The sequence below is a fragment of the Dermacentor andersoni genome, chromosome 11 (assembly GCF_023375885.2).
Source record: "Dermacentor andersoni chromosome 11, qqDerAnde1_hic_scaffold, whole genome shotgun sequence".
Taxonomy (NCBI): domain Eukaryota; kingdom Metazoa; phylum Arthropoda; class Arachnida; order Ixodida; family Ixodidae; genus Dermacentor; species Dermacentor andersoni.
The window spans coordinates 105836740-105861148 of NC_092824.1; the positions used below are offsets into that span (position 1 = coordinate 105836740).

At 47.4% G+C, this 24409-nt stretch overlaps 1 protein-coding gene across 2 annotated transcripts in view; it reads left to right on the plus strand.

The window, feature by feature from the left end:
- The first annotated feature begins 2442 nt into the window (after positions 1 to 2442).
- Tnpo (transportin 1) overlaps positions 2443 to 24409 on the plus strand; it is a 74826-nt gene continuing 52859 nt past the window's right edge. For both annotated transcript variants that reach the window (XM_050186031.2, XM_072285568.1), the window contains exons 1-7: positions 2443 to 2514; positions 2763 to 2894; positions 8059 to 8134; positions 16158 to 16414; positions 17271 to 17486; positions 17805 to 17927; positions 18640 to 18819. In XM_050186031.2, the coding sequence (XP_050041988.1) occupies positions 2778 to 2894; positions 8059 to 8134; positions 16158 to 16414; positions 17271 to 17486; positions 17805 to 17927; positions 18640 to 18819 (969 nt within the window). In that variant the 5' untranslated portion in view covers positions 2443 to 2514; positions 2763 to 2777. The remainder of the gene's footprint in view (positions 2515 to 2762; positions 2895 to 8058; positions 8135 to 16157; positions 16415 to 17270; positions 17487 to 17804; positions 17928 to 18639; positions 18820 to 24409) is intronic.

Below are 24409 nucleotides of genomic sequence, written 5' to 3' on the forward strand. Positions count from 1 at the left end.
CCTGTCTCGCACTGTCATTCATTCCCGTCCTAGTCGTTCACGTTCTAAAGGAACGTACAATTGGTCAATGGCCGTCCTTACTTGCCTAATTGTGTTTAGTTTGAAACACAGCCACTCATACAGACACACGCTGGCGAATAGGCTGAGGCGAACCGCAAGAAATGTAAATAACTTCACTTCCCCTTCCTAATGTGACGTCACTGCTTTGACTTCTTGGTAAAAGTTGTGCCCTTGACCCAATTAGTTGGCGACGGTTGCAACACATCGCAGAAATAAAAAAAATAAAGATTAAAATGATGTATACAAAAATGTTATATCAACATGTATAGCATAGCATGTTTTGCAGACATGTGGACTCCTGCGGAAGCTTCGCTACCCGTACGGCCAGCATAACGTTCGCACGAGGTCGAAAGGAAAGAAGGAAAAGCACTGTGCAGTACAACCTTACTAGAACGCTAGGTCCAAGTGCAGCATGAACAACGCTTCAAGAGACGATGGCTATGAGAACATGGATACATCAGCGTGTCTTCTCATCGTGAGACTTAAATATACGCGCCATACCCGCTTCGAGATGTCCACACGTCACGCCACCACCACGCCTCATAGCATTAAACAAGAGGTCGGTTGGCGCTCATGAGTCGATTCACTAAGACCGACCCGTGAATATGAATGTGAGTGAGCCCCGCTGAGTGCAATTCTGGTGAGTCTGAGTCATGGTCCGAGTCCCCAGTGAGTCGGGCTCAGTAGAGTTTCGGGGAGTCCGAGTGCAGCCCTTAGTAAAAAGTGTGATTTGTGAGTGATTCTCAGTTCCGTTCATTTTGCCGGCATATGGATCGAACCGATAAGTGTTTCACCAGCAATGCTCAGGAAGTCCACCCCGTTGACAGTTTGCGTTTTTCTTTGACAGTCATCCTTCAATAGTTTCTGTTCATTTTATATCTGCGTGACATCGCTTTTAGGGGTGTGCAAATAGGGTAAGTTTTGAGAACGAGTCGAATACGAATCGACTAGTCTCAGAAGCGAATCGACTCGAAAATCGAATAGGAATTAAGGAAGGAAATCAACTTTATTCGGGTCCTGCAGGCCACGAGAGCTTTGGGCTCTCATGGAGTGGGCGTCTCGAATACACAGCTCGCATGTGACGTCGCACCTGCCGGCACGACGTTGCTGCGAGTGCCGTCACGTGACCGAGGGCGACAGCAGCGCCAAAGTGGCAGCGGTGGCGTGACCCGGTCGTGGGCGTGACGTGCGCTGCCAAGCCTTTCGCTCAGGATGCTGCCAACTTCCAGTCAGCAGCGTTTTCATGCCGAGTGCTACCATACTCGCAGCTGATCGGATTGAGACACTCACGCTACGAAGAAAAAATGCGGCACTAATATGTTACTTCATGCACGTTGATACTTGAAGCAGACACGGCTGCTGATTTCAGCGTCCCATCCCGGTGGGCTCGAAACTGGCGTTGCTGAGCTATTCGTTCCGTTGGATTGTAATGTACTACACTCCATTGAAACCGATAAAAACAGATTATTGGGCCCGTGTACACGTCCAATGTGTCGAAATCCATGATGTGCCGACGAGCTGGTACGTGAGCTACGGTGCAGCTTCGCGGGGTTGTCTTTGTTGGCTTTCGTATTCAGTAAATGTTGCTGAGCTAGTTAATTGGTGCTTCATTAATTACTAGAATCGCGGGGCAGCAAAAGACGAGGGATGCCTGTTGCGCGTATCCTGTGCACTTGTATATACAGTCTGTGTCCTTCTGGAAATGAATCAGTCGCATGGAAGTGTGCATCTGCCCATGTTGCATCGGTCCTCCCTCGTCTTTTGCTGCACTACAGTTCTGGTAATTAGCTTTTGTCTTTTCAAGCTCACCAAGCCTACTATCGCGGTAAAAGTCATACGTAATTTAATAACACACCGCAGCGTAAGGCTTCCCTTTATTGTCACTTTAAATGTAGTTTTAAATGTATAGTTGGCAGGCTCTGTGCCAGAGTCGTGAATGGGACGTCTTCCTATTTACTTTCGGGCAAAGATTAGTAAACATAGTGATAAAAACCTTGACTCGGTTAGGAGCTTGGTGAGTAAGCATCAAAGTAACCGAGTCCGGTAAATTATAAGTGACCGAAATATTTGATGTGCTTTTTTATTGACCGCCAGCGATTCTGATGCGTAATTGGGATCCACCTGTATCAATTTATATACTTCAGTATGAGCAGCAGAATGCTGAAACATTGCCGTAAATTAAATGTCCCGCGAGCTTCTTTTATTCAAGGCCTACAACAGCTGTCGCCACCTATTAAACAAAACTTCAAAAATGAAGACAAACGAGTTGTGTAGATAATTATATATATGTATAAATTACTCAGTCATTACGCATTTATTTTGCTTGTACCCTAATTGTTCTTAACGACCAGTTCAACTAGCTTGACACAAAACGTAGTGGAGCACGACGTATCGGGTTTTCTTTCGGCCTGCTCACCTTTTTCCGCCATGAGCACTGACTGACACATTTGCGAGGTTTGTCTTATTTCTTGAAAAAATTTGAGATTACTACTGTAAATACGTCGCACAAGGCGTAATTAGGTTCGCGACTATGTTTGTTTGCGTTGCGTTTGCTTTTCCGAGCGAATGAGTGAGCCGGGTGCGGGGAATTTTGCGCCGCAGTAGAAGCGGCGCTGCTGCGTGCGTTTCTCGCCGTATTTTCCAACCCCCGCCTTCTCTTACCCTTCTCTCTCTTTTTTTCCCTCGTCCGCATCAAAATTTAGCCGGTTACGTGAAAGATGCGAGGCAGCATGTCGTTATCGTGGCAACCACAAGAAGACGGACTCCGGCAAATCCTGCAGCTTCTGAAGGAATCGCAGTCTCCGGACACGGCAACTCAGCGTGCTGTACAACAGGTACTGGTGTTTGGCCGGCACTCCGAACGGCCGTCCCTTTCGTGTGTTCGCGCATGCAGCCGCATGAGTTAGGCCTAGTCGACCCGCTCGTAACCCATCCGGGGCGATCAATGGGCAGATTTGAAATGCTCGCCGCACGAGGGTCTCGAATGTTCTGTTCTCGCCGAAGTGCCCCCGAACAAGCATTTGCGAGACGCCGAGTTAAGACGGGTCAACGCTTTTTCAGCCACGAAGTACTGCGACGTCTGGCCTTCTCATATTATTTTTTTCTCTTGTTTCTGCGTGCTGAGCAATAATCTAATCTCCCACCATTGATCGTGTTTGCGTCGTTCTCGCTACCGCTACGGGCTGCAGTGCGGTGCGTGTTCGAATTCTTTCCTGTTAGCTGAAGATAGTTCAGCTTGGTTAATCCGCTTAAGGAACTAGCTACCACTTGACGCTGCGCACGATGTATTTCGAAAGTGGCCCTTGCAGCCGCCGGCTTCGATCAGTCATGAATGGCCGAAAACGCAGCGGAAAAAGGAGTTAAGGCCGCACGTTGACGTGAAGCCGGTTCCAAATGACCGCTAATGACCGCAGTGCTCTATGCTCAGTAGATGAGGTTGACTTCTGGTCCGCGGAGCTTCAGTGTATCAGGTTCAACACGGGTGCGCCAGTGACGGTGCCGTTACTTCATATTCGCCACATGACGTTATCGTTTCTCGGGACGCATTTCATGTTTTTTGCAATCTCATTCAGTTAAAATTGTTAAGCCATGCCGCCAAACGCTTAGCTCGCAGCAGTAGTTTAGTATGACGCAGCACGAACATTCTGGAAATGCAATCTACGCCCGGCAATGAGCAATCTAGTTTTTCTCGCATATAGCACGTAACCTGCCTACTGGAATACCTAACGTTGCACAAATTTTGATGTAAATCATGTTTACGAGGCTTAAAAATCTTGCTGACGCAGCTCTTAGTCGATCTGGGCGAAGGAGGTCATGTTTGAAATGCAGTGCCAAGAAATCTGAGCCCGCCAGTTTCGAACGTGTGCAAGCACGCGCGTAATTTCTGAGGTGCTTTCGCAGCCATGTAAATTGCACATTTAGGAACCCGCCTGCATGTACTCTGAGGACGTTTTCTGTGCAACAACACATTGTAGCAAGTTGAGGAAGGACTGGGGAGGTCACATTGAAATTCCTCATATCTCAAAAAAGCACATTGTCATGATATCGAGGTAACGTTGGCCACATTGTAGCAGGGAAAATGCCATTGTCGCTACGCAACACCTTGCCGCATCCATTGTTCTGTTAGATTGGGTTCAAGGTTATTTGGACTAAAGTACTCGATACTTGTGTTCAATGGGAGCAAAAAATAGCATAAACTGTTTAAAGCGTTAAAGTTTAATTCCATTTGTGTGGGGCAAACTATACATACATCATGGCATTAAAGCAGCGACTCCTAGTTGCAGTGTATTCTTGGAGCTGATTCTACCGCCGAATGCATATAGTGCATACTCTCACTGCTTGGGTTATCAGTTGCAGGTGTCAACAAAAAGCACTTTAAAGGTAGACTAAAATTATTGTACGTAAACTATGCTTGCTAATGTATTTTGTGACATTTTTTACACTTAAGCCTGCTGAATATTATTTTGTGTAATTATGATTGTGAATAAACTTTCTGCATTCCTTGCATCTATCATTACAGGGTTTAATATACCTAATTAAAAATGTGTGTGTGACACCAGTTCTAGATGCGATATTAACCCCGTCCACATGGTAATAACACTGTCTGGATCTCTTGATTTTCAAATGAATGTAAGGAATAACTAACAGGTTTCTCGCCCTTCTAGTAAGTGCAGTAAGATTTTATGCAAATTCTGAGCATGTAACAAATAAAAGAAACCCGGAGTGCTTTACCATTTACCATAGTGATAACACTATGCAGATATATTTGATATGAAGGTAGGAGCAGTTTTTCCGGTGCTACATCTCAACGCCTCTAAGCCTACTCCCTTGCATTTCTATAAGTCCCAAAGAAGGACTAGTCAGACTGTGACGGCTCGCATCTTCTATATAAGGGACATTTCAAATTGCGAATGTCCGAATGTCTTGTTATTGGAGGATAGTGGAGTGTATTAGAACTGTGTCACAGCTAAAATGACAGGCACATACTGTTTAGGGGGAGGTGCATTACGAAACGGTTGTGGTTGCTCCATGCGAGGATAAGAAATCTCGCCAGCGGTAACATTTTGTTTCCTTGAATAAGAATGTTTTTGCTGCTCAAAGAAATCTGCATGCGTTGCGCAAAGGGCACCTCCCCCCCCCCAAGAAAAAACGCAATGTGAAGAAGGCCTCTAGAAAATAAATGATGCGACTACAAGCTAAATAAAGGGTCGTGGGATGCTTCTGAAAATAAACTTGACCTGACGATTGCCCTCCTGTTTGTTTATATATAAACTCATTGTGGAACTTGCAGTTTGAAGAGACTTATCGAGCTGTTGAGAATGGCAAACTTTACTATACGTTCACTTCACTGCGCTTAAGGGAATGCAAGACTTGTTCATGTCATAACTATTCTCAGTTGCCCACTAATGGAAAAAACTTGTTTACGTGGCTTGCCTTAGAATGTCCTCTTGTTGAACTTGGTCACATCACTGGGCATGACGTTCTACTGTTGATCATAAGGGTGCTTTTGGGTGCTCATTACCCCAAGTGATCGAAAATAACCTTTCCATCCACAATTGTGCATGCAAAAATAGTTAGTAAAAAGTAGAATCTCTGATGAAAATAACACAGCAATCTTCCGACACTTCTGATTTGATGAGGGCTGCAAGTATGAATAGTATGTGTAATGCATCTTAGTAAAATGAGCTGTAAGGTAAACTGGATGTTCGCTGTCGGTGTGCTGTCACGTAGCAAGTTCGCTTCTTTCATTGTAGCTTTTAAACAGCTGTATAGGTGCCTTCCATTTAGACTAGGCATGAAGTAGTTCATGTTTCTCGCAAGGTGCCCACATTCTATAACTTGACAAAACTTACCGAAGAATTGAAAATTAATAATCTGTTCTACAGCATTATGCATTTTACCACTCTGAAGATGCAAAAAATGTGGTGGAGCTATATTTTCAATCGGCAGAATTAATTAGCATCTGAAAGGTTGAATTCGGAGCCTCCCACTGTCTTCCCTCATGGCCTATTGAGCTTGGAGAAATTAAATCTCACAGTTTGGTTTTAAAGCTGCCGTCAAAACAAATTGGCTGATTGGTGTTCCAAATAACGTAGATGTGCAGCTGTTGCCAAGAACACTTTCAGCAAGTGCGAAAATTGTCAATTTGCAATTGCAAATTGCAATTTTTTAACAATATCGCGCGAGCATCGACCGCGCGGCATGTCAGCGGCCCTGTAGCGGTGAGGTGATACGCTAAAGCCAAACAGCGCCGCAGAATACATTCGAATTAGAATTCGTCTTGCACGACCGCACATAAAGTTGCCAATCCTGCAGCCCTCGCCGCTTCAAAGCCATTGACACGCCTTGCGGTCAACACTCGCATGATATTGTTAAAAAATTGCAAGGGTGTACATTAACGCAGCAAAATTAATTGGGCGGTGAATGCAAGTGACAGATTGCACTGCACTTTAAGATAAACTAAACTAAATATTGGCAAGTTTGAACTTTTTTTCACTAGGAATGATGCTGCTTGGTCAACAAGTGTTAGCATTCATTGAAAACAGTACCCCCTTTTTTGTGAACAGCTCAGATTATAGCACCAGTAATGCTTGAATACACTGCAGTAGTGGGACTAGACAACCTGCCCTTTTAGTCTAGTGCCTTATTTCATAGGTGGAATGAGGAAAAATGCATAAGCCCACAATCTGCAGTATTGTCAGGAGTTCCAAGTGGTCTCCGTATGTTTCCTTCAAAATTCCGCGGTCTTGAACAATCTGATTGAGACAGCTGATGCATATGTGAAAACATGAGGGCTTGCTGAATTAAAGCTCTGTTAAAGTATAGGTAGGCCACTCCTAGCGGGAACATGGGAGCCCGTTGTAGCAGTATTCAGAGTGCCACCACCGTTTCCCCCTTGCAGTTTGACACAGATGACTCGCTGAGCTTTTCGCCAGTTGCTTTGATTGCACCTGTGCCGTAAGACTTCACGAGGCGGCGGTGGTGGAGCACTCCACGGAGCAATGCCATGAGCTCCATGTTCCCACGAGCAGGCACCGTACTTTTACAAAACGAAAATGTTACAACATAGCCTTGTTAACACCTGCTATGGAAGCCAGTAGCCTTACTTATTTTACACTTTGAATTGATGTCCAGATTGCCATCATCAGCTATTTTTTATGTCCGCTAAAGGACGAAGACTTCTCCCTGCAATCTCTAATTACTCCTGTCTTGCGCTTGCTAATTCTAACCGGCGCTATGGCCAGATGCCTAATTAATCTCAAGCACGTCGAGCCTTTGTGGCTTGTTTTCTTTGTCTGTGTTCCCAGCATATTTTTTTAAATTGTGTATATGCTGAAGTAAACTTGATTTGATTATAACAAAGCTATCCTAAATAATTGGTGCATTTGGATGAAGAAAAAACAGTTTACTAATGACAGTAGAGTTGCAGCTATGCAGTAGTAGCTTGTTGAGCGTTTATTACTCCTGACATGCTGGTGAACTAAATACTTTATAGTAAACCCCCATTTCTTTTACACTGAAGAACGCTTTAGCCAAAGCAGTTTCACCGCTGAAACACAGTACAGTGAAATCTCCTTTGCATGTTTTCAGTAAGTAACTTTGCAAAGCACATGGCCCTGCTTCCCTAAACTCAAACTGACAGAAAGTTTAAAATATATAGTGTTCGGTCTAAGTGGGAGTGTCACTGCTGCCCCATTATATTTCATCAAGTTTTGTGTTGTCGAAGAGCAGCATATGAGGTTGCCCTGTTAGGCTCGTGAAGGAGCGAGTATTACCTATTTAACAGGGATCCTTGCCAAAAAAGGAGATGTCCCCTTTGTCATGTGTTCACTCCATGTGAACACCTTTCCAAGTGCCTTTGGAGTGCCTGTGTGTTGGGCATAAATAATAGATGTTGCCTTTGCTAAGACATGTCTTTTCTTAGGATATTGCCACCATACCCTTTCACTTTCAATCGTACAAATTCCTTGTCAATTTCTCTTTCTCCCTTTGCTACAGAAACTTGAGGAGTTGAACAAGTACCCCGACTTCAACAACTACCTCATATTTGTCCTCACAAAGTTGAAATCTGAAGGTGAGCTTGCAGCTTCCTCATATCTTGCATTGCTTAATTTTGTGTGATGTTTCCAGTGATTGTTTGTGAACATAGTGCATGCCTTAACAGGGATAAGCCTTTTCACGAATTCAAGTATAATCAAGGTGGTGGTGCTTGGGTTGAAATGTTGAACACTCCCACCAGGTGTCAATGTGTGTGGTTTTATTGAGTTGTATAGAACCCTTTAAATAGCGAGGATGAGTCTGTCTCGTCCACATGTTTGGGCGCTCTTCGAAGTGCCAGTAGCAGGCTGGGCTGGTTCAATCCATTTTGCAGTTGTGGCGAATTCTCTCATTGGCCGCTAGGGGGCTTACGGACTCTCTTAGTCAACGTTAGTCTGGTAGAGATTTTAAAAATGGTGGCTGCTAGCCACGTGTTGCTGCACCAATTGCGAAAGCACGGCCTTCATTTCATTGAGTCATCAAGCTCCAGGGATGATTTCTTTCTTAATGAATGAATTGACAGTGATGGAAGGGTTTTCTGGGCTATAGACACATCCAACGACTCCAATGTCACTAAGTATGATGATAGTTTTGATATGGCGAGGCAGTGAACAACGAAGTTAGAGAAAAAAAACCTCCCACCAGTGCCTCCTCGTTTTAAATTTACTACCCCCATGTAATATATATTTCAAATCTGCAAAACATTTGCTATGCAGATATGCAATAAGATATGTCATTTCCCTAATGCAGTTTTAGTTTCTTTTGCCAGCATTCAGAGTGTAAAATAAATAGTTTGTTCCGAACTAGCGAAGCCCGAGTAGTGAAATTTTAGGATTACCTAAGTGCGAAATATTTTGTTGCTTTTGAGAACTAACACAGACCGGCAAGGCAATAAAATTATCTAATTTACCTTCATTGTTGCAGTGGTGTTTGGAAGCCATTTCAAATTGGCAGCTTATAAATGAACAAAAGGTTGTGGCTTACCATCCCAATGATTGATTGGCATACAAACAGCACTTCGATTAGTTGGTGGGCACATGCACAAAATATTTTCCTTATATTTCAGGCTCCAATATTTATTGCAGTGCCGAAAGCATGACGTGTGTTTGCCCTATGTTGGACTATGTCAGCGTAACGTTGGCAGACTAATTTCACTTAGGATATTCATTTTAATCAGACATTTGATAAAATTGAATATCAAGTTTTTGAATCAATCACTATGATATGAAAAAAAAAAAAATATGTATTCGATTTGTGTTTAAAAATTTCAAGTAGCATTGAACCTTGTAATGAGTAAGTTGTGTATGACACAAAAATAACTTCATTGTATTCTATATCGTGAGTGCATACACAAAGATTGACAAAAGAACAGAGAACAGAGGCTATGTGAAAGAAGCGCGTGCGCTATCAAAGGCTCTCTCTTCAATATTTATGAGGCATGGGGTGGTTTGCCATGCCAGCATGTGCCAGCTGCAAGCCAGCCAAGCCACTAGCCGACTCGTTAGCAAATCCAGGGTGTGCCATTTGAACTTGGTCTCGACAATTGTTTGACATTTTTGTTACCAGAACACAAATTTGAAGCTGAGAGAAGTATTCACTTTGCTGTAACCGTTATTATCTTGGATCATTCATTTTTGGTTTTGGCATTAAATAAGAGAGCACTTGCGACCGAAAACGAAGTAAATTACATTTTGGGTCCCGCAGGGTCCCTTGTTCTAAAGGGGAAAGTAGTGAGAAGAGGTTTATTGGCGGCTCCTCAGGCAAAAGCGCAGCGACCGGGAACGGCGAGACAGCCCGAAGCACTGTCCAAAAAAGGCGACAGTAATCAACAGTGCGAGCGGAGCCGAGCCGCGCGTTGGCGATGTGTCTGTGCCGCGAGGCGCGTCTTCTTCTTCACAATCTCCCCCCGGACAAAAAGAGCCATCCTGGCGCCTTAAGAATCAGGAGGGAGAGGGTCGTGGTAGGGCTTGAGACGCGAGACGTGGACAATGTCACGTCCACGCCGGCGCAAGTCTTCAGGTGGTGACAGTGGCTCAATAAGAAAATTCACCGGAGATGTTTGCTCCAAGACTCGGTAAGGCCCTTCGAATTTTGGGACGAGTTTCGAGGAAAGCCCCGGAGTCTGGAAAGGCACAGACAACCACACAAGAACGCCTGGAGCGTAGGTGGTGTTCGGAAGCGTGTCGGTGCGGTTTTCTTTCTGGCGCTGCTGTTGCTCGGCCGTAAAGGAGCGCGCTAGCTGGCGGCATTCTTCGGCCTGTCGGGCGACGTCAGACACAGGTAGACACTCGGAGGCGTCAGAACGGTATGGAAGGAGCGTGTCGATGGTATGCGTAGGCTGGCGGCCATACAGGAGGAAGAAAGGTGAAAATCCCGTAGTGGCCTGGATCGCGGTGTTGTACGCGAACGTGATGAATGGAAGGATGCGGTCCCAGTTACCATGATCAGATGCCACGTACATCGACAGCATGTCACCAAGTGTGCAGTTAAATCGCTCTGTGAGTCCGTTAGTCTGGGGATGGTATGCTGTGCTTGTCCGATGAATAATACGGCATTCCGAGAGCAAACTTCTGACGACTTCGGAGAGGAAGGCGCGACCTCGATCGCTGAGGAGTTCTCGAGGTGCGCCGTGTCGAAGCACGAAGCGATGTAGAACGAAAAAGGCTACATCCCGTGCCGTAGCACTTGGTAAAGCAGCAGTTTCGGCGTAGCGTGTCAAGTGGTCAACAGCAACTACGATCCACCGATTGCCGTCTGGCGTCATAGGAAGCGGGCCGTATAGGTCGATGCCGACGCGATCGAAGGGTGTGGCAGGGCACGGGAGCGGCTGCAAGGCACCAGACGGGCGTAAAGGCGGCGATTTGCGGCGTTGACAGTCAAGACAGCACCGAACAAACTTTTGTACAAAATTGTACATGCCGCGCCAGTAGTAGCGGTGGCGAATTCGTTCGTACGTCTTGAAGACTCCGGCGTGGCCACACTGTGGATCGTTGTGGAAAGCGGCACATATTTGTGACCTTAAGCTGCGGGGAATCACGAGAAGCCACCGACGGCCTTCAGGAGAGTAATTGTGTCGGTGGAGCAGCTGGTCACGAATGGCAAAATGAACTGCTTGGCGTCGGAGGGTTCGGGATACAGGGATGGTCGATGATCCAGAAAGATAGTCGAAAAGAGAAGCGATCCACGGGTCACGACGTTGTGCGGTGGCAAAGGAGTCCATGTCGAGAGATGAGATGGAGTGTGCGGAAGTTGTTCCGCAGGCCGAGTCTGGAGGTAAAGGTGAACGAGACAGGGCGTCGGCGTCGGAGTGTGTTCGCCCACTGCGGTATACGACGCGAATATCGTACTCCTGGATGCGTAATGCCCAACGGGCTAGGCGGCCAGTGGGATCTTTCAAGTTGGCAAGCCAACAAAGCGCGTGGTGATCTGTGACCAAGTCGAAGGGGCGCCCGTACAGGTATGGTCGGAACTTGCCAAGTGCCCATACTAAGGCCAAGCACTCTTTTTCGGTCACGCTGTAATTGGCCTCAGGCTTCGTCAGCGTGCGACTCGCATAGGCGACTACGTATTCGGGGTAGCCTGGCTTTCGTTGGGCGAGGACGGCGCCGAGACCGACTCCGCTGGCATCTGTGTGTACCTCAGTTGCAGCCGACGGGTCGAAATGGCGAAGAATAGGTGGGGAGGTGAGAAGGCGACGCAGCGTAGCGAAGGCGGAGTCACATGCAGGGGACCAGGAGGAGAGGGTGGTGTCACCGCGCAGAAGCTGAGTCAATGGCGCCATGATCGATGCGAAATTCCGAACAAAGCGCCGGAAATATGAGCATAGGCCCACAAAGCTCCGAAGTTCTTTGATGGTCTGAGGCTTCGGAAACTCGGTGACTGCTCGAAGTTTTGCAGGATCGGGTAGAACGCCGTGCTTGGACACAACGTGGCCTAAAATGGTGAGCTCTCGCGCGGCGAAGCGGCACTTCTTGAGGTTGAGTTGGAGGCCAGCGTTCGTTAGACAGGTCAAAACAAGTCTGAGGCGGAGCAGGTGAGTCGGAAAATCAGGCGAGAAAACCACGACATCGTCGAGGTAACACAGACATATGGACCACTTGAGGCCACGCAGCGTGTTGTCCATGAGTCGTTCAAAGGTGGCAGGGGCGTTACAAAGCCCGAACGGCATTACGTTAAATTCATATAAGCCGTCAGGCGTAATGAATGCGGTTTTCTGGCGATCGGCTGCAGCCATCGGTACCTGCCAGTACCCCGAACGCAAGTCAAGGGACGAGAAGAATTCTGCTCCCTGAAGACTGTCGAGGGCGTCGTCGATGCGCGGCAAAGGATAGACGTCTTTGCGCGTTACCTTATTTAGCCGACGGTAGTCGACGCAAAAGCGAATAGACCCGTCCTTCTTGCGAACGAGAACGACAGGCGATGCCCAGGGACTGTGCGAGGGTTGAATAACGTCACGGCGCAGCATATCTTCGACTTGGGTGGTAATGACACGACGCTCTTCGGTCGAGACGCGGTAGGGTCGTTGACGTAACGGCTGATGTGAACCGGTGTCAATGTAGTGCTGCACTTCCGACGTGCGGCCCAAGTGAGGTTGTGAAACGTCGAATGAACTTCTAAAGTGGTGCAGGAGATCAAGAAGGTCGGCGCGTTCGGCAGGTGTGAGGGTATCGGCAATGGCACTCGAGAATGCATCCTTGGACGTCTCTTCAAGCGCGGAAATCGAAGACGACTGGCCGGAGTCGACATCAAAAGAGCCTCCGGGGACGGCAACCAAAGACGAAGAGTCGAGGAGTTCCACGATGCCAAGGCATTCACCCACGAGCAATGTAATAGGCGCACAGAGGGGATTGCAGAAGTATATATTGCTACAGCCGCCAGTCATGTCAAGTGTTGCGAAGGGTAGTCGGAGAGATTTACGGCTCATGAAGACGTCGGAAGGTGTGAAGAGGACCGTTGCATCAGTGATGGCATCGCAAGAGACGGGTACGAGAGCGAAGGAGCCAGGTGGAATATCTGTGTCCTCGCGCACGGTAAGTTTAGAAGGGCGGTCGCAATCTTCGTGCAAGGGTGCGTCACAAGGGGAAAATTCAACTTCGGCGCGAGCGCAGTCGATCACGGCTTTATGACGGGATAAGAAGTCCCATCCGAGGATGACGTCATGCGAGCAGGTGGGAAGAACAATGCACTCCACTATGTAAACAATGCCGTGAATAAGCACACGTACAGTACACGCTGCGTGCGGAGTGACGTGCTGAGCGCTGTTGTAATCGCACCGCTGGCACGAGTTGTTGGGGTCTCGGTGCTGACGCCCGTTATTGCCAATGGGTCGCAAGCCCCAAGGGTAGCGTTGGCCTGGCGGCCTGGGGCACTGGAAGCATCCGAAGGTCCCGGCAAAGCATGAGAAGACTGGTAACAAAACAACTTGTTTATTCTAACATAGCAAAAGAGCGGCCGGTCAGGTCGACCGAAGTGGAGAGACGGGAGAGCACGTAACTCAACAGTACAAATCGGAGCCTCTCCCTGGCGTCCGGGGGCAGCTGCTCTTATACCCTCGGCGTCGCGGTCCAAAAAGGAAGGAGGGAAGGTCACGGGATGAAGGTCACGGGACGGCGCAGCAGGAGCCCACGACGGCGCGAACTGTTGAGCCGAGAGACGTCCAGGCTCCTCATTCGGGGAACTCCGCTCCCCGGCTGCCGCGCTTTGACAAGCGAGGGCACACACACACACACGCACACACGAAGACACGTGGCACTGAAACACGCCTGGACACGCTTGGCGGGTAGGCGTTGCGGCGGCGTCGAACCGGCCAAAATGTCCGCCGTTTTGAACAAAGCCCCGGCGTCCGTTGCATCCGCGCCGGCATTACCGCGCGTTGTAGGCGAAACGTAACAGCGCTTGCCGTACGAAGCGACAGTCCAGAAAGCGGCGTGGTCACCTTGCGCAGCGAACGGCACAGTTTGGCGGCTATCACAGAAACGGCTGCGCCGGTATCCACAAGAGCGAATGCAGGAACACCTTCTACACTAATTTCGACCACGTTAGCAGGACAGGCGCGAGGACTTAGACAGTTCGAATGGGGCGCAGTTCTTGCCTCGTGAACTGCGACGTTCAGTTTTCCTGGTCAGGTGGTGCGGGTCGCCGACGCATTGGGGAGAGCGAGCGTCGGCGAGGGGATGGCGAGCGACGCGAAGGAAATTCTGGAAGGTCAGCACGAGCATACGGTTGGTGGGAAGGAGTGGCGTATTGGCGAAAGGGCTGGCTGCCGTACTGGTAGGGCCGAGAGGCGTCGCCGAACGCTTGAGGTCGACGTCGGCAATATCGGGCGACGTGTCCAGGAGTGCAGCAAGAATAGCAGATGGGACGATTATCAGGCGTCCTCCAAGGATTAGCTCTCGGTGCGGTCCAAGATGCAGCATGGGCTTCCGGTGGCACCGGTTGGGAATGGGTCGCGAAAGACGCAGGCGGAGGCCTGCGTACTGCCTGCGCGTACGTAAGAGGCGCAGCCACAGGCAGGACTGGCTGCGCATAGGTGGGAGGAGTCGCGACAGGCTGCACTGCCAGAGCAGAGTTGAGATTCGTGGCTGCAGGCGGCTGATGGTGTGCGGAAGGGACAACTTGAGCGACCTCTTCGGAGATGAAAGTGCGGAGCGTGTTTGGAAGACGGGAGGTGGGCTCCTGAGTGAAGGGGACTAAAGAAAGTTGGCGGGCAACTTCCTCACGCACGAAGTCCTTGACCCGTTGAAGTAATGAGCATGGGTCGTACGTGCTGTCAAGGCTTGCCACCAAGTCGTCGCTGCCCAGAGCACGCCGAGTCGAAGCGCGTTGCTTCCGTAACTCATCATAACTTTGGCATAGGCTGACGACTTCAGACACAGTGCGCGGATTCCTGGCTAGAAGCATCTGGAAAGCGCCGTCATCGATGCCCTTCAGTATATGGTGAATTCGCTCAGCTTCGGGCATTGCCGCGTTGACTCGTTTACACAGGTCCACGACGTCTTCAATGTAGCTCGTGAATGTTTCTGCCGTCTGCTGTGCTCGGGCGCGCAAGCGTTGTTCAGCACGCAGTTTGCGAACAGCGGGTCGGCCGAACACTTCAGTAAAGGTTGTCTTGAAGATTGACCATGTGGGTAAGTCACTTTCGTGGTTGTGAAACCAGAGTTGGGCAACACCAGCCAGATAAAAGATGACGTGGGTTAACTTCGCTGGATCATCCCACTTGTTGTGCGCGCTCACCCGTTCATATGACGCCAACCAGTCTTCTACGTCTTCGTCGTCTGCACCGCTGAAGATCTTGGGGTCGCGTTGTCGTGCAACGCCGGTGCAAGTGACGGACTGTGGCGTCGGCGCCGTTTGGGATGAGCTGTCGGTCATGGCGGGCGATAGCGTTCTTGATCGCAGCTCCAGGGTTACAAGCGATGGGGTTTGAGTCCCAGCACCTCCACCAATTGAGAAGAGGTTTATTGGCGGCTCCTCAGGCAAAAGCGCAGCGACCGGGAACGGCGAGACAGCCCGAAGCACTGTCCAAAAAAGGCGACAGTAATCAACAGCGCGAGCGGAGCCGAGCCGCGCGTTGGCGATGTGTCTGTGCCGCGAGGCGCGTCTTCTTCTTCACAGTAGCTTTAACTTGCCTTCAACTTCCAAAAAAAAATAATGAGGCCGGATTCCACACTTACGTATAGAACAATAGTAAGCGAAGATTCAGATATATGTTCAAGTTTGAATCCTTGTCACTCAGTGCACTGAGTGCACACTCTGGTCTTTCTTTATTCATTTTTTTTATCCGCGCTTGGCTACTTCTGCTGCCAATTCGTCACTTCTCAGTAACCAACTTCACTCCTTGCCTCCTATTCTGCTTGTCTATTTGGGCACCTAGCCAGTGACACAAGCCCAGTAGCCACAGTTGTACACTTGGTGAGATAGCAACCAGCACCCACAAAGGGGCGGAAAAGGCAAAGAAAGCTTCCCTTTAGAAACAGTAGAATATGCATTAAAATAGGGCACGGACAACGTTTTATCCCTGCGAGCCCTTGGTTAAAACTTTTGCCTCTGGTGGTGCACAGATGAGCCGACGCGGTCACTGAGCGGCCTGATCTTGAAGAATAACGTGAAGGCACACTTCGACAAGTTTCCCCGGGAGGTGGGCGACTTCATCAAGGCGGAATGCCTGGAGAGCGTGGGCGACCACTCGCCCCTGATCCGTGCCACGGTGGGCATCCTCATCACCACCATCGCCTCCAAGGGCGAGCTCACCCAGTGGCCCGAGCTGTTGCCGCGTCTCTGCCAGCTCCTCGACTCCGAGGACTACAATGTCTGCGAGGTGGGGCCACCTTGCCTGCATTCATTGCATTTTGCCACGACAAAAATTTATAGTGGCTGGTGTTGTGGACAAAAATTTTTCACGTTATAATGTCACCATAAAGGTTTCAGTTTCAGTTTATTATCAGTGTAAGGTGGTTGACACGGGCATTTTCTGTGGCTAGGAATTGACCCCCACCCCTGGTTTTGATTCCGAACTTCCGAATGCCCAGTACTACAGTAGAATTGTATGCATAAAAGTAATTGTATGGATGTGCTTACTGTTTCTTGACCATATTAACGTGATATCGCTATGCAATACCCATGAATAGAAAATATTGTCTCTATGTGCTTGCAGTTGGATTCATATTATCATCATCATGTCATGCCATTGTTAATACACTTGCAGAATAACATGATCAGTTTTATTAAGTGTTTCTACATAATCAAAATTGAATGGGTTAGGCTATTTTTTCTCTTCATGTTCATGGTATGCTATGGAGTGCTGTATGCTGTCGAGTGGTAATTTAACAGCCTTGAATGCTAACTTTATGGCCTCAGCGAAAGCTGTTATAACCACTGTGCTGCAAATGCAAAGCTCAAAAGCAATAAATGGCCAGTACAAACCAGTGCTGCCCATAATAACATGGCGGGAATGTGCGAGTCTCTGTGAGCTTAGTTCGTTCTTGCCCATTAGATTGTCCATGCAGCAGTTTTCTGTTAGAACACGGTGAATGCATTGCAAAAGCTTTGTCCCCGAAAAGCTGTCCGCAGATGAGTACTTGGGCTATCAAAATGAAGGGAGATCGTGCTTGTCACGTGCTTTCATGTAAATTATCTTGCTTCCTCATGCCTTCCCCTTGTTTTAACACACACAGGGTTCCTTCGGAGCCCTGCAGAAGATCTGCGAGGACTCGGCTGAGATGCTGGACACAGATGCACTAAACCGGCCCCTCAATGTGCTGGTGCCCAAGTTCCTCCAGTTCTTCCGGCACAGCAGCCCCCGAATCCGGTCGCACGCCATTGCGTGCATCAACCAGTTCATCGTCAACCGCACACAGGCCCTGATGCTCCACATTGACTCGTTCATTGAGGTACTATGCTTGTTGAGCTTCTTCCTCGGGAAGCTTTCTTGAATCGTCTCTTTGATCCTGTAGCGTTGTCCTCTTCGTTGCATTGTGTGGAAGCACTCAAAAGTTTGTTTTTCTAAGGGTTATCGTCCCCCTCACCATGCCCAAGAAAGTGTGGTTATGTTTGCTTTACAACATTGGTAAGAATAATTGTAGCGGCAATTTCAGTAAATTCACTCTTTGTTAGGAAGTTAGATCTTATTGTTAGACTTGCTGGTTTTGAAACTTGGTGCCTTGTCTAATTAGTTATTTCGTTCTTTTTTATTTTGTGTTCTCCCGCAGAACTTGTTTCACTTGGCCTCGGACGAAGACTCCGAGGTGCGCAAGAACGTGTGCCGTGCTCTAGTCATGCTTCTGGAGGTTCGCATGGACCGCCTTATCCCCCACATACACAACATCATCGAGGTGAGTTGCAGGCACTGGCCAGAAATCTCATTTCTTGCTCCTGGATTGGATTGGATTGGAAAAGCTTTAATAAATGTCCTTTGGGTGCCTGTGCCTATACACCGCCATGCGCTGTCTTCTAAGGTAGTTGCACCTGCCTTGCACACAAGTGATGACACCTTGACTGATTTTGATGCCAACATGACGGTCTTGAACGAATCGTACTGTCTGACGGGTGTGCCAGGCTTCTGCAGCAATAGCTGTTAAGGGCTATTCGGACTAGTAAGACGTGGTATTGGAATGGTCTGTACATCATGATGCTGTTTGGCCAAAGACTGCGATTGCTGTTACTTGACCTTCCTTTTCGTGAATTCATTGGAATGTCATTAACGTTGATGTCACCCTTGTACGAGCTAGAAGTTTTTCTTGGCTTGCACTAACATGGTTGGATGCAACATGTTTGTGTTATAATTTGGTGAGCAAGGCCTATTTTGAAAGGGTAGAAAGTGATGAAAACCAGGCTTTAAAAAAAAAAAAAAAAACCTCCTTATTTACCTGCTGATAAATTAGTCAAAATATGATGGGGGATCAGCAAATTCTGCAGTTGACTTGGGGGAAATACAAGTCTAGGTTTATCTGTAACCTAAGCTTGCCACAATGAGTATTGTTGGTCTGGAATGAACTGCCGTCGTGAGCTGGGATCTTTTTCTCCCTCTCTTGTGTCTGTGTGCAGTACATGCTGATGCGCACACAAGACTCAGACGAAGGTGTTGCGCTGGAGGCTTGCGAGTTTTGGCTCTCGCTGGCGGAGCAGCCCATCTGTCGAGAGGTGCTGGCACCGCACCTGTCCCGCCTTGTCCCCATCCTCGTCCGGGGCATGAAGTACTCGGAGATTGACATCATCCTGCTCAAGGTGAGAATCCTGTCTGTTTGTTGCGAAACAGTGGCATGCCTGCCAAGTCTCCTGAATTTTACATACTGTTTATTGATCTAAGGTCATTAAAGGGGCCCTGAAACACTTTTCGAACATACAGTCGAATCTTGTTCATTCGAACTTCCGGTTTATTCGAATTGACGCCGTAGTCCTATCAAAGTTATGTGTATTCTAATGGGCGAAAACGCTCGGTAATTCGAATGTACCAGCAGTTGCAACGGAAGCGGGTACAGTTTAACGAGGTTTCACTGTACTACTAAACAGAACCTTATTGGTATAAGTACTACAGAGTATCATTAATTCTTTAGTTTTATAGGAAAAAAGGCACTTGGTTCTATTCAACGTAAATTCCATTGATAAAAAAGATATTTATTTTCCAGACCTTCATATGTTAAAACTAAGCTGTAATCAGTGCCAGCATGCAAGTTGTTTTTCTCTTGAATAAGAGTAGACTGTACTGTATATCTTGATTTCTGTATACAGTGGAATCTGAATAAACAGAAATCGCCCAAACAGAACTGGTTCTTAAGGGGGGACGCGGGTTTTAGATCGCGAAAAATGGCCAGAAAACCGATTTCTTGAAAATCACATTTTCAATTTCTATAACCCTTTTTCTATCTGATACCCAAATATCATTCCTGTAAACCACCTAGAAGTGCTCTAAAAGATTCGTTTCATTAGTCAAGGTGGCAAAAAATCTCACGGAAATCAAGAAAGAACAGCGTTTTTCACGCCACAATATCCCCGGAACAGCGCGACCGAGCGCCGCCATCTTGGTCTCGTTGGAAAGCGCATTTCTCAGTCTTCAAATTTGCCGCTTCAGCGATCTCCTCCATACAGAAACAAGCGCACAAAAAGCAAATGATTGAAGGTCGTGCCGGAGTCTGCGATTGGCCGCGCCCGCCACGTGACTCCAGCGCGGTTCGCCATTGGTCCGGCGCTCGCGTCGTCTGCTCGGCTCTTTGTACCTCGCGAGTTTGGTGTCTCCACTCGCCGTAATCTCGACGTGTCAAAACGGGCGCTACGCGGACATCGCAGTAGCGTGGCCGATCCCTACGCTTGTGGACGTTTCAGACTCGCGGCTAAGCATTCCGAGCATTGGCGACGCGGGCTTCGCGACCAAGATTCACGCGCGGAATCCTCGGACATGCGGCTAAGCCTTTCAGCACTCGGTGTTTCGAATTCGTGACAAATTCGTATCGCGCGCGCAATCCTCGGAAACGCGGCTAAACATTTCGCGCATAGGGAGTCTCCGACTCGGCGATCATGCACATCGCGCGCGGACTTCTCGGACCGTCACCTAATTATTTTGTGCATCGGCGCCTCCGACTGCGCGAACCAGCGCATCGAGTGTCGACTCCTCGAGCCCGCGGCTAGGAATTTCGCGCGTCGGCACGTAGGACAGCGCGAATGAGCGCGTCCAGTGTCGACTCCTCGAGCCCGCGACTAGGCATTTCGCGCGTCGGCAATTCGGACTGCGCGAATAAGCGCATCGAGGGTCGAGTCCTCGAGCCCGCGACTAGGCATTTCGCGCGTCGGCACCTTGAACTGCGCAATTAAGCACATCGCGCGTCGGCTCCTTGTATCTGCAGCTATGCATTTCGCGCATCGGCACTTCGGACTCGCAACCAAGCACATTGCGCGTTCACTCTATTATCATATTGTCACGATAGCTCGTAACAATATCTATCATACCACCCCTTCATAAAGAGAACATCATGAGCTCTGTTCACTAGGCCCCTTGGGCTGGCACACACCTGGCTGCAGAAGTGATCGAGGCATCATACATAAGTAAAATTCTGGAAAGCACCTAGCAGCTGCATATCTATCACTGGCTCTCTGATCCTAAGTTCCACAGCCACTGTCAGGTGAAGATGACTAGGAGGGCTACTTACACTCGGAGCCTTCATTCAGTAACATGGTCAATTCTACCAAATGAAAAAAAAAAAGTGCCTCACTGATTGTAATGGAGACTGCTATCAATCAGGCAGCCTGCATGTACAACACTGGAACTATATTCATGCCCACACAGAGTTCTACACTTCGGTTTGAAACCCAGGCACCATGCTCTTTGTAGAGCGTGGTGCCTAATAAAGTTTCTTGTGCTAGTTCAGTGGCCACTGTGCTATTATTTTGAGAGTGTGCAGTCACACATTTAGTATGGCCATTCTTACAAAACACAGCTTCAAAATGGTGCCATTTGTATTGCTGTAGATTCACTTCAGCAAAAGCTACATTTGTTTGAAACTTCAAATGCGTTTATTTCAGTTCAATGTTTTTGCACACTGTACTCCGCCTTACGGGTGTTTTTTCTGGGTTGTTTTTGGCCAAAAATGACAAGGGTGGTATCATTTTATTCGTATTGAAATGATCTGGGGGGTGATGCTATTTTTATTACTCTTGCACCGTCATGAAAATTACATTCAGGTATAGTAATCGCTGCTAATTAGAAAAAAATGTTCATAATAAATGCAAGATTGTTTTCTTGTCCGCAAAATGCTTCCAAATGAATAAAAATAGCATCACCCCCTTCAGTAGGTCTTTAGCAATGGTGTCATGCATTTAGTTTTTGGTTTAGCAAGACGGAATCATCAAAAAGCCCCGTAACGAGTTTGAAATTAATTTGACTTCAGACCTCAATATTTTTTGAACTGCTACAGCTATCAGAAATCTAATTACAGATCTCAAATCAGCACGAGAAATTACCCCAGACAGTGGAGTTTATTAAAGATTCACCCAAAAATAAGAAAAACATTTTTAGGACCCACCTCCCCCCTTAAATGGAACACCATCCTCATGGTGTGTTGGTTTTGTATTTGTGCAATTGTATTAGGCTTTGTCTCTCAGTAAATATAATTCCTGATAAATGGAACCAATTTCCCTGGTCCCTTGAGGTTCAGTTTTAAAGAGAGTCCACTGTAATTAAGTTACTGATAGCTTGCTACATTCTTGTTAATGTGCAGCACCGTGTTTTCTTGCCCAAAATATGTAAGCATTAAATTTTGTGAAAAATTTTCTGATACTCGACATTCGATTTGAGATCTGCAATTTGGCATTTGCATACCCCTAATTTTTTGTTTGCCACCTTGCTTGCGGAAAGCATAGCAGAATAACGGCTTGGCGGATTTTTATCCCACTTGCTTTACTGTAACCCCCAAGGTGTGTTTGAGGGCAAGATAGTCTCTCAGATTTTCAGTTTATATTTTCTTTCTGTATTTTTTGTTTCAACACCACACTATGTAGTGCTACATGGCAGTCAGTGTACATGTAATGTTGAATACAAGTTTTCCAAAGTAGCTTTCTATAATTATGGCAGTTTCTTGCCCTGAACTGTGCAAGTATGAAAAGTTAAGGGGGGACACGGCTCTTTGCGGCGAAAAAATCGCGAAAAAAACGATTTTTTGAAAACCAAATTTTCGATATCTACAGCTAATATTCCTTTTATTCACCAAGTTTCGAATCTCAGGGAAGAGTATTTCGTCCGCAATATCAATTTATAACATCACTTTGAGCTGAATTCCGCGCAAAAACAGCCCTTTTTATCGCGGCGTGTAGCTCTCTTTCTATGCGCGCGATCGCAGCCATCTTGGTCTCGTTGGAAAGAGGAGCTTTCCTCCTTGAATTTCCCGCCAAAAGTGACTCCGTCGGTGCGCCAGTGACGTTGAAATCCGGGGAGGAAAAAAATCTCGAACGCGCGATTCGATTCGTTGACTAGCGCACGTGACCAAAAGCGCGTGCTGTGGTTGGCTGCGCGAGGTTCCCATCGTCTGCTCCACTCCGCAGGCGACGCGACGGCGCGTCTCGTAGGTTTGTTGGCACATGCCGAACGATGTCCGATCCACCGGGGAAGTTCGCCACGAGGCACAAGTTCGGCAAAACGAAGAAGCGATCAGCTTATAAGTTTCAAAAGCGCTCCATTCCTTCTGAAAGCATCGAGAGTAGCTCGCCGCAAATGATGCCGAAGCCGCGGACGATGCCGAAGTAGGCCTAGCCAGCTCACAAATGAGTGAAATCGTTACGGACAGCGGCCGCGTTCCGCGTGACACTGCAATGTTGCAGCGTGCGGATTTGTTGCAGAGGGAGGTGAATGCTCAAAATAACTTCAAGTTCTTGCGTCAACGCCAGCAACAAAGCGGGTGTTGGATTTGCTCACTCGCGCCGACGGCGTTTCAGCCGCGCCAGTCGACGCCGAGGCAGGCTTCGCTTTCCCCAGTAGGACTCAGTGAACGCACTGATGTCGTTTGTCAAGTGCAAGGTGTGCGGCGGCAGCGTCGCAGGAGGCAAAAGCGATCGGTAATCTGGCCTTGCCATAAAGATCGTTATCACATGCGCGTGTTACGGCGATATCGCGTAGGCGTGAAGCTCGACCCGCGTGAACGACAACCTTGCCGCGCGCGCGGTGCAAGCCACCAGGAATCTGCGAGAGGTGCTAAACGATGTTTTTGCCGCATTTGGGTGGCCGTGGTCAGAGCGACTACATTCCTGGTGGCTTTTAGCCACTTTCACTGCAAAATAATGCAAAATTATTTCTGTACTTTTGATTAAAAGTGAATGTATTCCTTTTTTCTCATTTTCTCAAAACACCGACTTTTGACTTGTTGCTGATTTGCAGCGGCGATATCTCTGCCTTCAAAGCAGATAGAGCCATAATTTTTGTTGTGGCTTGTAGCTGAGTGTGCAAAGTACACAGTGGTAGGGTCAGATTTTCGAATTTTTGCGTTAAAAATTTTCAATTCTGCTTTAGATCAGACAGTAGGGTAGCCACAATTCGAACAGTAAAGATTGAATTGCTGTAAAATTAGTAATATTTGATGCATCAAAATAGTATTCCTACCATTGTGTTCCTTGTGTTTTCTAGTACCCAGGCATGCGCCAATATGAATTTCGTAGTGCGTTTTTTTCCCCTGTTGTTTCCGCAAATTATGAACAATCAATTTAATTTATCTTCAGAACTAAGTGGCCTATTGTAAAAATAATTACATATTTGAAATCAGCACAAAAGTCTTAACAAGAATGGAAAGTTATGCTAGGCTTTCATGAACAGGCAATGCGTAATTTCTTATAACGCAATCTGTTACAGTAATAGATTTGAAAATTTGCATTTAAGCTTCTAATGCCATTTTCAATCCATACATTAAATTTCAATGTTCTGCACCAAAAAATATACAGTTAGTCTTGATCCCCTCCCCTCTTTCATGATTTTACAATTCTCTTCAAGTTTTATGGAAAAAATTTTCTTCGCAGTAAAGTTTTGCTCGTCGGGTCTCCAAACCTTCTGTTCAGAAGTCCTCTGATGTTGAAACGATGTTAGGTGTGGTCTATCTTTCGAGGAAACTTGTGCAGACGAATTTCCGGAAGCAAGCGAAATCGGATATGCCAAAGTTGCTGAAAAAGTCATTGTGATCTAGAAACAGTGTGTTGCTTGTCAGTTTTTGGTATGCTGAGTTTATTGCTGCTTGTGTGGTGACTGTAAAGTTAAGTCGTCTTTTAATAAATGAGTCTGTATCCCTGAGAAGGCATGTGCTCCAAGCAAGCATTTTAAAAATGTGTGTGCCGTCACCTCCTGTTT